Raw genomic sequence first — 14,195 nt, forward strand, 5'->3', positions numbered from 1 at the left:
GTTCCCCGCACCCCCTTGAGGGAAGGCAAAACCTCCAGGGTGGAATGCAGTGGACACGCAAGGAATTGGTTCCCTAATAATTCTCTGTGCAATGTAACCTGCAACCTTAGATGTTAGCAACACCAAGGCAGTTTGGTGTGCTGACCCTAAGAGAAGTAACACTGAGGGTGGAGTGGAGCGGAGACGCCACGGCCAGTCTCTGTGATGTTATCGCAGGGATAGGGAACTGGAACGATAGGAAGGGTAGGTCCCTGCATTGAATCCACGGAAGCAAGGAGGTAAAATCATGGGGGTTCTGTCGATCTACTGCCCTACTTCTGATTTATCTCCTAAGTGCCCTGTCCTGGGGTACTGACACGCAACATCACGTCCTCTGGGTGAACTTTGCTCATTAGAATACCAAAACACACCTCCATCCCAAAAGCTACCCGCCTCCAAAGTGCAACCACCCCTCACTGAGCCTGCGCTCTGAATTTTTTTCTAGCATGTCCTTTTAAAAGCAAAGCGAGAGAACTTAATACCAATCAAAGTAAAGGCATGCATGACTTGAGTCACTCGAGCTCCACCTAAATAGGAAAATAGTGTAAAAAGGCCCAAAGAAAGGGTGACTATTAGGGAAGATACCGTCGTGGACAAGTTGGGAGGACATCACTGCCTTCTGGGGTCAGTCGACAGGCTGAACCTCTCTTCCCCCCAGAGGGACACCTCTTGGGTGAGATTCGAACACTCGGCTGTACCGAGTGCTTTCCCGGGAAACTTAGAATTCTTTAGAGCTCTTTTCCTTCCATAATTTAATGCGCTTGTAGTCGACTGTATTATTATTTGCACGTGCCTTGCAGACAGTGTATTTATCATCGGCAATCCAAAAGAACCTGTACTCCTGTTGCTTTAATAAACTGTACTATTCATTAAAATCTAGCCGTGATAGTTCATTGAACGCAACCAAGCTCCTTAAGTCTGGCTGTGATAGTTCATTGAACGCCACTAAACTGAAAGTACAGTGCGCTATTTGTGCGTCCGTAATCGTGTTAGTTCAACATATTGAACGCGACCGGACTTACAGTGCTGAATTGGGCATCACCCAGAATCTAAGCCTAGCCGCCCCCAGCCCCTCGGACATCTAAAGACAAGCTGGAACGCAAGGGGGGTTATTTTCTGCCCAAAGTCTTTACCCTTTAACACAACACTCCCCTCTCCAAATTCCCTGTCACGACGAGTCCCCAGAGCCTCTCCCTTAGGACCTCTGCTGGGTCTGAACAACCGAGGAACATCTCTGCGCCACTCTGTATTTCCCCCAAAACCAGGGGCAGAGGCAGGCTGCTTGGGTGGCCTTGAAAGAGAACAAGCTCACCTGGGCTGCTCGCATGTCACTCAACGCCTCTGCTATCAGGCGGTTCACAACGCCACTCGTCAAACAGCCGTCGTCTCCCCACAAGACGCTCTCCAGCTCCCGGTACGTCTCCACTCGGTCACCCTGGGGACGGACCACAAAGGGGAGTGATGGGACTTGCTTTGCCCTTGTTCCCAGGGAGCCACGACAGAGACCTGCTGCCCCCCAAATCATCTGCGTGACACGGGCACGAGGGACGAGTTGCAGGCATCGGTCAGGACAGCCACGGGGAACAGCAGGATCTTCCGCGGTGCCTCTGACACGAGCAGAGAGTCAGACAGGGAGATCGACTCCACCGGGGCAAAAGGCCACATGGGAGCCTGGGCGGTCACTCCTGAAAACGGGGGATGGCGGAGGTCAGGGGGAAAGTGCCGGACAAGGAAGGGTGTGACTGTTCACTCAACTCCTGCCTAGATTTTGGCTAACCCAGCTCCTGCTAAGGCCTGGTGTATGCTGGGAGCAGCACCATTAGGTCAAAGCGAGAGCACCGCGTAGGCAGGACGCGTGGCCAGAGAGAGCTAAAGGGCCATGATGCAGCCGTTACCAGCTGCGGATGGCTGTCTCCGGCAGCCATTACCTTTTGTCTGGCAGTTTCCTCAGAATCCACTAACGTAAGGAAATGGTATAGACCCAGCCTCCAAGCTGGAGGGTATAAAACATCAGCTTACTCAAAAAGCTTTTGAAGCAGATCCAACAGCAGCTGAACTGCTGAGGCTTTCATGCTTCCCGGTGCGACACAGGGGACGCCCACACCGTGATGGAGGAGGAAGGGTGAGCGCTCTCTCGGTTGGCTCATAGGTTCATAGCAAAAAAATTCTTTTTTTTGCTCATAGGTGCACGATATTAAGAGTTACAGATTATAAGTTATGAAACCTTATGACTTGACTGGTGAAGGAGTGAATTCAGGTGATAGACGAGTCTGGGAGAAGGGAATTGAGCCCCTGTCATGTTTTTTCATTGTATTTCTTACTGAGCTCATGAAATAAAGTTGAAATCACAGCGTATGTTGTCCTGTACATTTGAGAGATCCAAATGGACCGTGGCAAAGGGGAAGGCATGGGAACGAGACCATGCCCCGAGGAGGGGAAGCCGTGAGCACCCTGCGCCTTGGGGCCCAGTGTTGCTCCTCGCACGGGCAGGAGCCCCAGCACTGGGAGCTCCCGGGGAAAGGAGTGGGGAGCAATGGCATTAGTCCAGCTTGAGCAGCAGGATCGGCGCCTGGGGACAAAGCGCCTGCAGGAGGGCAGAGGTGCTGTCAGGTGAGACGCCCCTCTGCCACGGCACCCGGGGAAGCCAGGGGCATGGAGGGGAGCCCTCAACCCCCACCTCACCTCATGGTCTTGCAGTCGCTTTAGCAGAGAAGTCCCGACGGCCACAAAGGTAGTGACGGCCGCAGGGACAGTCCCCGTCACACCGCCTCTGTCCTCAGAACGCGCAGGTCTGGACTGGGAACGCACGCATGAGCAGAGAGCTGCAAGAAAAGAAAGAAATGGCTTTGCTGGCTGCAGGGCTTCGCGCCAGGGAGGGGTGAGGATCTTCCCAGACTGCCCCAGCACTACCAGCCTGTGCTGGGCTGTACTGGCAAGAGGGAAGTCAGTGGGATGAGGGGAGGGAGTCTTCCCCTCACCGCGGCAGTGGGAAGACCACCCTGGGGGACTGGGCCCATCCTGGGCTCCTCAGTGACAGAACGGCAGCGATGCGCTGGAGTGAGTCCAGCACAGGGGCCCTGAGCTGGCCAGGGGACGGACACGGGCTCCGCAAGGAGAGGCCGGCAGGGCTGGGGCTGGGCAGCCCTGACAAGAGCCGGCCAGCCCAAGTCACCTCTGAGCGGTCCCCAGCTGCCTCACGGAGGGCAGGGAGAGGATGGATCCAGGACCCTCTGGGACGTGCCTGGCAGCAGGATGAGAGGTGATGGGACGCAGCCCCCAGCACCCGGCTGGGACAGACACTGCCTCCAGCACGTATCAGACCCCAGCCTCCCACCAGCCCCTCACCTCTGAGCGCTCTCATCCTCCGCATGGGCAGCAGGATCCCACGGATCGACACGCTGCTCCTCCAGGCAAAAGCCATGAGCAACTGGGGCAGCACCAGCCCCAGGAGGAAGATGTAGAGCCCAACCACTGTGACCTCACAGAGGGCTCCGGTGACATGGGGACATGTGCTGGGGACGCAGCAGCACCCTGGGGACCCCCCAGGCCCAGAAATGCAGGATTTTCCATCCCTTGAATTTGCTCATGGTCCTCAAACAGTTTTAGCAAAGACTTGCTCCAGACAGCCCTTCCCAGCTCTGTCCCTGGGAAGACTGGGACTTCTTTTCTCTCTCAGAAGAGAAGACTTTTCCTTCGGCAGGGGACTGATACGGGTGGGGTGTCCCAGGCCCTTGTGCCTGAAGGCAGGAGTCTGGAGAAGAACAAGCAGCAGTGGATGGGGATCAAGTCAGGTGAAAGGCAGAACATTAAAGCAATTAAGTTTACTAAGAGTAAAGAAATGAGTCTTAGGACCATCAAGAAGAAGGAGAAATGTTTGTAGAGCACGCAGATGGAGTAGTGCTCACAGAAAAAAAGTACTATTTGCAAATAAAACAGGATAAGAGAAGGAGAAAAGTACACAAGCAAAGGGGTCTGGAACCAAGTAAGTTGCAGAGAACCAGCTTCTTGGGCTTTATACACTTGTGTTAGACCTACCTCTTCCTGCCACATCTTATTAAAGAGAATATATTTATTTTGCTTTTCCGTTCAGCATTTGTTGTTGATTTTCTTTTCTTGTTACAGACAAACCATTGTATATTTTGCTAATGAAATATATTTCAAGTTGTATAGTTGAATCCCAGCCTATTAATCAACAATGTAGAAAGCTATCTTTTGACTGCCAAATAGAGCACAAACTGCTTGAAGTGTTTTATTTTAATGCTCTATAAGTAGTGGCTAATACTTCAGCTATATAAAATGAGCTATTGATATTTCAGTGCATTCCTATTTGGAGTGCAGAAAGCTTCGGATTTTTTCATTTGTATGTAATTAGGCTCTAAATTTTAATTATTTGCTCTACAAAGAAGGTAGAGAGTAGAGATACAAACATAAACTTTCTCCTGTATCCTTGTCATTTAATTACCATCATTTCACAGTCTAAAATACAAAGCTTTTCTCAACCACCTAATGAATGAGGTTCTTGTGTAATTGAATGCAGGGATATGACTGAAGAGCAGTAACTTCTGTGTCATTTAAAAATATTAGTGGAAAACAAAGTATGTGAGCTTTACGGAATAGGCAACACTAGTGAGCAGTATATTTAGAATATCTTTCCTCTCAGGACCAGGAAAAACAAAAAAAATGTTTTTACTCAGTAGATATGACATATGCTTATATCTGTAACACTTACTTGTTCACCCTACTGAATAAAGCTGTAAAAGTGCTTTTCTAGGTTTTCAAAGTTTTTGAAGTGCTTAATTCCAGCACCGGTAGAAGAGAGTAAAAAAGATTCCATCCTTCTTTGTGCACTATGATTTTGATTGATCACTTGCCAGTAAATTAACACTATACAAACCAGTGGACAGTAAAGGAATTGCATACATGGCGTTGAATGTACACTTTGAAAATGGTATTTTTCTTCTCCCCAACATTCTGAATGCTAATATATAGAAAATAAAATCTTAGCCTAAAGCTCCAGCCTCAGGCTGTGTCTTCAGAGACAATGATTACAATCTCTCTGTAAACTGAAAAATTTCAAATACAATTTTGAAGAAGAACAGAGAGACAGGAGAAGCTCAGTTTAAAGCTTCAAAGAATTTCTTGTTCAGTTAACTTACTTTTAACATATTTATTACTTTGGGGAGGAATTCATCTGCTGGATTTCAAATTTTCAAGCAGGATTTCCTACCTTTCTACATGATTTCCATTTTTTTCTCTCTACTAAGGGATTAAAACAAACCACTGCGGGGGTTTTTCCAATGGATTTTAGACTTAACTTTATTGCAAACAAATGTTACCAGTTATCCTCTCTATCCAGCTGGTTGGTTTTCTTCTTCTAGATTCCTAATATGCAGTCTCACAAACAAAAAAACCAAGATCCTTACTTGCTCCGCCCTAACTCTTACTATATGCTGCTGGTGCATCTGAATGAAAATATTTCACTGTATGAAAAACATATTTTTGACAAGCCAACAGCAATTTTTAAAAAAATTATAAATTCTCAGAATAGTAATTTATCCCACAGTTTGGATTTAAAAAATTGAAAAAGATCTCATCTGATGAGGTATTCATTTTAAGCTCACAACTCATGTATCAAATCAGTTTTCATAAATCTGAAAAAAAAAATAAAAATCATCTCTTTGCTGAAAAAAAAATGATAGACTTCAGCTAAAAGAGTTTTTCAGAAAGTCATGTGTGTCTGTAAAGAGATGCTTACAATAAAAGTGCCTCTTAGCTACAGTGGTCTTGTGTACTTAAGCACATCTCCTTTGATTTGCAGCCAATATCCTGATATCAAACCAATTGTCCTTCTATGTTTTTCTTCTACTAAACTGTTGTTTGTTTTTTTTGATGACTGTAAGTAGTAGTGCACGTGACAGAGCTGATAAGGAATCCAAATTTCTGCCAGCCTGTGTCTACATCCTGTTTAAATAACCCCCTGTTAACTCCTATGGAAGCTGACGCAGCTGCAAGGAAGATACTATATAGTTCATTATGCCTTAAAAGACCTCGTCTGACTTGATCAGCTCATCCTAGTAGTACTTCTGGTAGTACTTCTGAAAAATAGCTTTATGGATAAGGACTTCAAAGTCAAGTTCTCAGGAACGTTTTTATTTCAGGAACCTTAACGAAGCATCACAGCTACAGCAGTTTGCATGTTTCTGTTCTATCATTTCATTTTCCCATACTTGATGACTGACCACTTGAACAACCACAGTGCATTTAAAATTCATAAATGTATGTTAACATAATACTAGGGATGAAGTTCTTTTGCATGACATTGAGGGCAGAAGACAGGAGCAGAAAAGGGCTTCACAGTTACGAGAAGAACAAGATTTGGATTAGAAGCAACTCAAGCAACCTGTTAACTCTTGAAGCACAATTTTTGTGAATTTCCCTTGTCATCACTTCAGAAACACTCTCTAAATTATGAGCACGTGCATGGTTTTGCATTCCCACTTTCTATTACCCATTGATATCAGAAGCTGAATTAAGTCTGACACTTTAACACTAATGGAAGGGATTACCCCATTGCATTTTGTCTTATCTTAATTTTCTTCTGTTTAACTTCAGAGTTAGCTATTCATTTTGCTTTGGTATTATTGTTTCTGGTTTTTGTTGTCTTGTTTACCACTTCCTTTAACTTTGAATTCCCCCTAGGGGTTGATTAGCAATGTGCAATTTAATGGGGAAAATGACTACTTCCTTGCCTTGCAAGATTTAGAAATGGCAATTATAAAAAGTTCCCATTCCAGCTTTTGCTCTGAAACCAAGTCTTTGAAACAAAACTCATACTGCCTATCTTCAGCAATATTGTTTTGTGAGCTCTTCAGCAAGCCATTTCTTATAAAATTCACAGTAAGGACGACATTTTTTGCTTTGTGTCCATACAGGGACACAAATTTGCTTTTCAACTCTCAAAAATTCCACATCTTTACAGATTTTAGACTAATTTCAGGCTGCCTGACTGCCACAGTTTGTGTGCTGCCTGATTTGTTACGTTTGCTGCCAAATCCCCTGTTCAACTACGCTTATACGTCCCAGTAGCATTCTTCATGAGGACACATTGCAGGAGACGAGAAACTTTATTCCTTGCATTACCTCAATTACACATGTCCAGCCTTAGGTTCTTTACAATCATATAGTATCTGCAGATATACTGATGATCTGCGTACTGGTATATGCAATGTACATTGTTTCTTTTTATAGCATTAATGATACTCAGCTTATCAGATGGAGAACATTTTCCTACTATGATGACATTTTTTAGTGCATCATAATACTTGTGTGTATCTTTCCACTCTCTTCTAAATATCTCTATGTTTTTTGTTTGAATTTCCTGGTATTTTCACATTTCCTTGAGCTTGTTTGCAGTCATGGTTTGAGACTCTCGAGTTTTAAAAAAACATGAGATCTTGTAATATCTTTCAGGCTCTTGAACAGGAGCCGGATCTCAGGGAGCAGGAATGGATGGACTCTCCAAGGAGATGTGCAAGGTTCATCTGCAATAGTTTGGGAACTCCAATAGGACCCAAAGGGATACTGTAAGGATAGTAAGGATTCTAACTTTGTATGTTCACTCTCGAGATCTCCATATGACCTAAATGGACCTAAATTTCAAAACAACTTCTACTATATGAAAATGTTAATACGAGAATGCTCTCAGGGAAGGATCTCCAGTCAGTGAATGTACTGTTGAGATAAAGAACACCATCTGGACTAAAGAGCAACCTGTGAGAGATACTAGGCCACTAGATAGTCTCAACTAACTAAACGGACAAGAGTAATGTCCTGTATGTATCACACAGCTACCACACTCAAAAAGCCCCACAGATAGACTGTATCACTTCCAGATAAATCCCTGATGCTTTTGAGATTGACACTGGTCTAGAGAAGGAAAAGAGTAAATAAAATGGGCTAGGGACTAATCTCTGGTTCGCAGGTTGGCAACACAGCAGTTTCTACTCACTTGCCAGAATTTTTTTTGTCCTCAAAATAGTGCAGTAACATCTAAAGTGCCTATTGGGAACAGATCCTAGCATATGCTGTTGACTCAAGCCACTCCTGAGAACTGTCTGGGAGATTACTAGGTTGGAGCAGATCAAAACTATGCCAGAGTATGCTAGCAATAAAAACGCATGGATGACTTCTCAGCAGTGCTCGAGCCCTTGCCATTCACTGTTTCACTCACTTGTAAATACACAAGCTAGGTGACCAAGACTAATGCACTGAAGTTGTCTTACTGAAAACAGCAGTACCAAAACTGTCACTGCTTTTCTAACATACAGCATGATTTCTGTATGCCTGCTATGATGCATGTGCTTATACAAGACTCAGCAGGACTCAGTTGCAGTATCGAAGTCAGACTGAGGAGTCTTTAGAAAAGTATTTCTTGGCACAAATTTCACCTCTTTTTGTATAAGCACTAGCTGGGGTCCCAATTTTCACATGTCAAGACAAGTGCTACTTTTCATATGAAGATTTAAGTCATACAGCCTTATGCAGATCTGGCAAGAAACTATAAATGTAAAGACACAAGAACTGATGAAGCTGAGGTTGACAGGGAACATCCTAGCTAGAATATTATCCAGGGAACTGCTGAAGCTGCCGATCTCTGTCATCTTTTCAAAGTCACATGTAGCACAAAAGAGGGCCTTCTTCAGAAATTAATGGCTCCATAGATAAAACAATGGATTAGATCAGTTTCTCAGGAACTCTTTAAGTTCTCTGTCCTCTGCTCTGATAGGTGTTGATTCAAGATCTCTCTGTACTCAGAAGCTCTACAGTTGGATATCCTGGCAGGAGCAGTGGGGGACAGCAGCCAGGCAGACCAACACCTACTCCTTGTTCTCTCCGTTAAGTCGATAAACCTGAAGGAGCATAAAAGTGACTCCTCTGAGAGCAAAACCAGAATGGGATGAAGGGGCCTGAGATTTTTAGAACTGGTCTCCCATATATCAGAACGATGTAGCAGGAAACACTTTCTTTTGATCCCAATTCACAGTTCCTTCATAGCCAGAAGAAATTTCATTACAGGAATTTTCAAACCACTAAACTGGCAAAAAGGCATACAAGCCTTTTTATTCCTTCTTCTCCTTTTATACTTGTTCCATAAAACCATTTCCCACTCTCCAGCTCACGATCTCTCTAAGCAGGAAAGTCCTATCTGCCACACACTTGTCATAACCTAGGTAGGATATGACAAAGTTTCAAATACATCAGTATTTATAAAATTAGAAATGTCAAACTGCAGAAAAGAAAAATAAAAAGGAAAAAAAGGGTGGTGGGGTAAAAATCAGTTTCTACCTTGACTGTTAGGCTCTTAAGCTGCCAGTATTTAACATTAATGTTTCTACTTCAGGCTCATGATTGCTACAGTTCTGCCATTTGTGGATATCAGTGTGAGATTATCTGCCTTTCACCAGCTCAGGCAATCCACTTCTTGATGGATATGATTTTATTTTACCTTTTAATGTTTAAAATGGTGAGAATCCAGCCCTCCAAGCTATCATTACGCTTCTCTTGATTTAAATACAAGAAGTTAGCTCCACTGGTACATTCATCCACAGGAACGTTAGCACTTCCAACTTCATAGACAACCATAAATTATTTCTGTCAACAGCAAATTACTAAACATAGTACAACACTCTATGAAAGACAAAAAGAATGCACACAATCAGCATTTCCCTTTATGACTATGAAAAGCTCTAACAGCAGATAAGCCTGAACTAAACATCAATCAAATCTGGACCCCAAACAGGGTACGGCTTATGATATGTCACACATCTGGACTCGACTATCGAAAGCAATCATGCACTTAGGAAATTTGAGGCTGTTATGCAGAGGTTTAACTAGAGTCTTGGCAACTCAATTTGGGACATGAAAGGTATTTGCACTACCGTACCAGGTGCAGTAAAGGAAACTGGTCTTGCAGTTCGATTCCAACACCGCGTCCGCAAACAAAACAAGGCAGCTACGTGTGAGGAACATGGATGGAAATCTCACCTGCCATCCTGAAGTTACGCTGTGGCATTTCGTCACTTCTTGTCACTTTCCTCGGGCTTGGTAAAGCCTTTGCAGAGTCTGAAGCAAAGGCCCATAGCTTCTTCCCGTTTGTAACAGTGGATGCCTGGGTTTCGGCAGGTTGGTTTGCTGTGGGGCACCACTTGTACCCTCGATTTGCCTTCACACATGCGTCCTTGTACTAAAAAAGGAAAATTGCCAGTCATGACGTTATACTATCCACAGGGCAATAGAGTGCACTGCTTGTAAGAGCATTTAATACAGCAAATAATCCTTAAATATCTTGATTTTTTTGACAGTTTAGTCACGTGCTTAGAGTCTGACCGCCAACACAATCTAACAAGAAGAACTATTAAGATAAGTAGAGATGCATTTAAAAAAGTGGGGGTTCTCTTTCCTCTCCTGAGGGTTTATCACCCAGAGCAGGCTGAAGTTCTGATCCTGCAAACTGCTCCCCAGTGCTTGAATGCTCACTCTGGGAAACAAATTCTTTGGCAGGTCCAATCTTTGTTTACTTTCTAGTTTGAATGAAATGAAAGCAGACGTTTAGCAATAAATGCAGCATGATGCTCCTTACCTCATACTCCTTTTCCTCTAATAGATCTGTACCTTAGACTAGTTGAGGATATTCTTTCCCAAAGCAGGCACTGAAAACCACTTAACCGTTTAACTGTGAAACACGTTACCACATCAGGTGTGTGCCGTTGGTGGAGCGGAGACTCCCCGGCCACCCAGCGCTGTTTTGCCTGCTTGTTACTTGCTACAATAAACCTTGATTGGATTATCCCCGGGCTGGCGTACAAATTTTCATCATAACTTATAACAATTTGGTGCCGTGACTCGGATAAGGTTAACTTCGTTTGGAATCTAAACTCTGGGGAGGCGCCCCATCCTTGGATGGCCCCGGAGTGGACGATATCCTTTCCAAGACCCTTACCTCCGAACTCTAAATTTGGCAAGCAGGCAAAAGAACACTGCAGTACCCCATAATTTTCGTGCACGAGGATCCGGACGAAGACTCCAGGTTAAGTGAGTATTGAAAGCGTTTCCCGTTCAGTCGGGGTGGGTTTCCCAAAGTGTGCATAAACGAGACGCTCCCGAGAGGAGCAAAGTGAGTGCGGACCCTCTTGTAGTGCGGTTCTCATTTCCCACGAGGGCATGAGCCACGAACGAGGGGCACGTGTGTGTGTGTGAGAGAGAGGCACTTCGGAAGATGGGGCAGAAGAAAAGCAAGCCTTCTGACTCCATGGTGGGTTCCCCGGGGTGTAGGTCGCCTGGGAAGAGGGATGACTCCATAGGGAATCCTAAGGTCAGTCTCCCTATGATACCGCCAGATAGTCCTTTAGGGTAATGATTGCCCATTGGGATGACTGGCTGCCCAGACAGGGCAAAAGCAGAGAGAAAATGATATATTAATGCATACAGGGGTGGGGTGGTAAACAAATTAGAGGAGATCAGGTATTTCGGCCTGTTTTGGGGACGTTTGACGATTGGATATGTCAAGCCTTAAACATATATGTAAATTCTAAGGAACCCTTGAGTTTAGAAGAGAGTGAATATGCTCATTTATGGATAAAATTAGATACCCAAATCCATGTATTTGCTCTAAGTGAAAAGAACCATAAAAAAAAAAAAAAAAAAGAACTAAAAACCCCGAAGAACTTCCCACACCTCCTCCCCGTTATGTTCCCCCTACACTCGCACCTGACCCAACCCCCCCCTTCCTCCTCTTCCCCGACAGCCCCAGCCCCAGACTTAGACCCTCCGAGTTCCCCTGAGGAGAACAGGGGAATAACGAGGAGTCAGACCAGAAAGAAAAGCAGTTAGAAGAAAGATTATACCCCTTGAGAGAAATAGCTATAGGGGGTCCACAGCCTGGCATGGGATTTGTGTCAGTACCTTTGAATTCCGGAGATGTAAGGGAATTCAAGAAGGAGATGGGGAACCTTTTAGAAGGCCCCTTGGGAGTATCCGAAAGGTTGGACCAGTTTTTGGGTCCTAATATATATATACCTGGGAAGAGTTACAGGCAATTTTAAGTATACTATTCACAACAGAGGAAAGGGAAATGATTCGAAGAGCAGGAATGAGAGTTTGGGATCAGCAGCACCAACACGGTCCAGGCGCAGATATTAAATGGCCACTACAGCGGCCAAACTGGGATAACCAAAATGCAGAACATAGAACTCATATGGCAGATCTGCGCATTATAATTGTTCAAGGCATTAAGGAATCTGTTCCTCGAGGACAGAATATTAATAAAGCATTTAGTGAACACCAGAAGAAAGATGAGACCCCCACTAAATGCTTAAAGAAGATTAGGGGGGTCAGGGGATCTATTTGCTGGGGACCCCTAAGAAAACAGAGCCCTTGATAAAATTAAAATTACGTCCCCAGCATCAAGAAGTAGAGTTCCTTGTGGACTCTGGGGCAGAGAGATCTAGTGTCCAGTTAGTGCCCCGAAGATGCACACTGTCCTCGGAGAAATTACAAGTAATAGGAGCAAAAAGGGAACCGTTTCAGGTACCACTAATAAAGGGAGTAAAAATAGAAGCTCCATCTCGACTTGGAATAGGATCCTTTTTGTTGGTACCTGAAGCAGAATCTAATTTACTGGGAAGAGATTTAATGATTGAATTGGAAATTAATTTGGAAATAAAAACCAAAGAAATAGCAGTAAAATTGTGTGTCTTGACAACGGAGGATGAAGCTAAAATTAACCCCGAAGTGTGGTACACTCCAGAGTCAGTAGGACGATTAAACATTGCTCCATTTGAAGTCACTATTAAGAACACGGAAATTCCAATTAGAGTCAAACAATATCCCATGGCACAAGAAGGTAGACATGGATTACAGCCTGTAATCGAAAGGTTGTTACAGCAGGGATTATTAGAACCTTGCATGTCACCACACAATACCCCCATTCTGCCCATAGAGAAGTCAGATGGCTCCTATCGCTTAGTTCAAGATTTAAGGGAAGTAAACAAAAGAACTGTTACCAGGTTTCCAGTCGTAGCTAATCCGTATACGTTGTTGAGCCAACTCTCCCTGGAATTGAAGTGGTACAGTGTTATAGACTTGAAAGATGCCTTCTGGGCTTGCCCCTTGAAGGAGGAATGTAGAAATTATTTTGCCTTTGAATGGGAAGATCCAGAAACCCACCGGAAACAACAATTAAGGTGGACTGTACTTCCACAAGGATTTACAGAATCACCAAATTTGTTTGGGCAAGCTCTGGAACAAGTACTAGAAACTTTTGAATCAACCTCAGAGGTAACTTTAGTGCAGTATGTAGATGATCTGTTGTTAGCTGGGGAAGATCAAGAGACTGTTAGAAATGAGAGCATTAGATTATTGAACTTTTTAAGCCTGAAGGGGTTCAAGGTTTCAAAGTCTAAATTACAGTTTACTGAAGAGGAAGTAAAATACTTAGGACACTGGCTGAGTAAGGGAACTAAGAAATTAGATCCTGAACGAGTGAATGGTATCTTATCCCTCCAGGCACCAACAAGCAAGAGACAGATAAGGCAGTTGTTAGGACTTTTAGGGTACTGTAGACAAGGGATTGAAAATTACAGCAACAAAGTGAAGTTTTTGTATCAGAAATTAGTAGGAGTAAGATTAATAAAACGGACTCAGAAGGATGAACAGAGTCTAGAAAGCCTCAAAGCTGACCTTGTAAATGCTCCGGTATTAAGTTTACCCGATACTAAACGACCGTTTTATTTGTTTGTGAATGCAGAAGGAGGAACAGCCTTTGGGGTATTAACCCAAGAATGGGCTGGAAGAAAGAAACCTGTAGGTTATTTTTCCAAATTATTAGATCCAGTTAGTAGGGGATGGCCTACTTGCCTACAAGCTATAGTAGAAGAAACATTTGACTAAATTAATCATTGAAACTAAAATGAACCGGATAAAATGTTTACCATTAGCACTATTAAATGTAAGGACGCAACCCAGAGCAAACACTGGGATCTCTCCTTTTGAAATGTTATAGGGGATGCCCTATGACCTAGAAATGCCGATTGAACACCCAAAGATAGAAGAAAAATTCTTACAGGAGTATATCATTAAACTCATGAAGAGACGGCAAG

At 44.0% G+C, this 14,195-nt stretch overlaps 1 protein-coding gene across 1 annotated transcript in view; it reads right to left on the reverse strand.

The window, feature by feature from the left end:
- The window catches only part of LOC142027768 (maestro heat-like repeat-containing protein family member 2B), a 21,038-nt gene extending 11,136 nt beyond the window's left edge, over positions 1 to 9,902 (reverse strand). Inside the window, exons 1-4 of the mRNA XM_075021976.1 lie at positions 9,545 to 9,902; positions 3,385 to 3,790; positions 2,722 to 2,861; positions 1,352 to 1,474 (exon numbers count right to left, since the gene is read on the reverse strand). Coding sequence (XP_074878077.1) covers positions 1,352 to 1,474; positions 2,722 to 2,861; positions 3,385 to 3,460 — 339 coding nt within the window. The 5' untranslated portion in view covers positions 3,461 to 3,790; positions 9,545 to 9,902. The remainder of the gene's footprint in view (positions 1 to 1,351; positions 1,475 to 2,721; positions 2,862 to 3,384; positions 3,791 to 9,544) is intronic.
- Positions 9,903 to 14,195: the final 4,293 nt, after the last annotated feature.

This window comes from Buteo buteo, unplaced genomic scaffold (genome assembly GCF_964188355.1).
Source record: "Buteo buteo unplaced genomic scaffold, bButBut1.hap1.1 HAP1_SCAFFOLD_55, whole genome shotgun sequence".
NCBI lineage: Eukaryota > Metazoa > Chordata > Aves > Accipitriformes > Accipitridae > Buteo > Buteo buteo.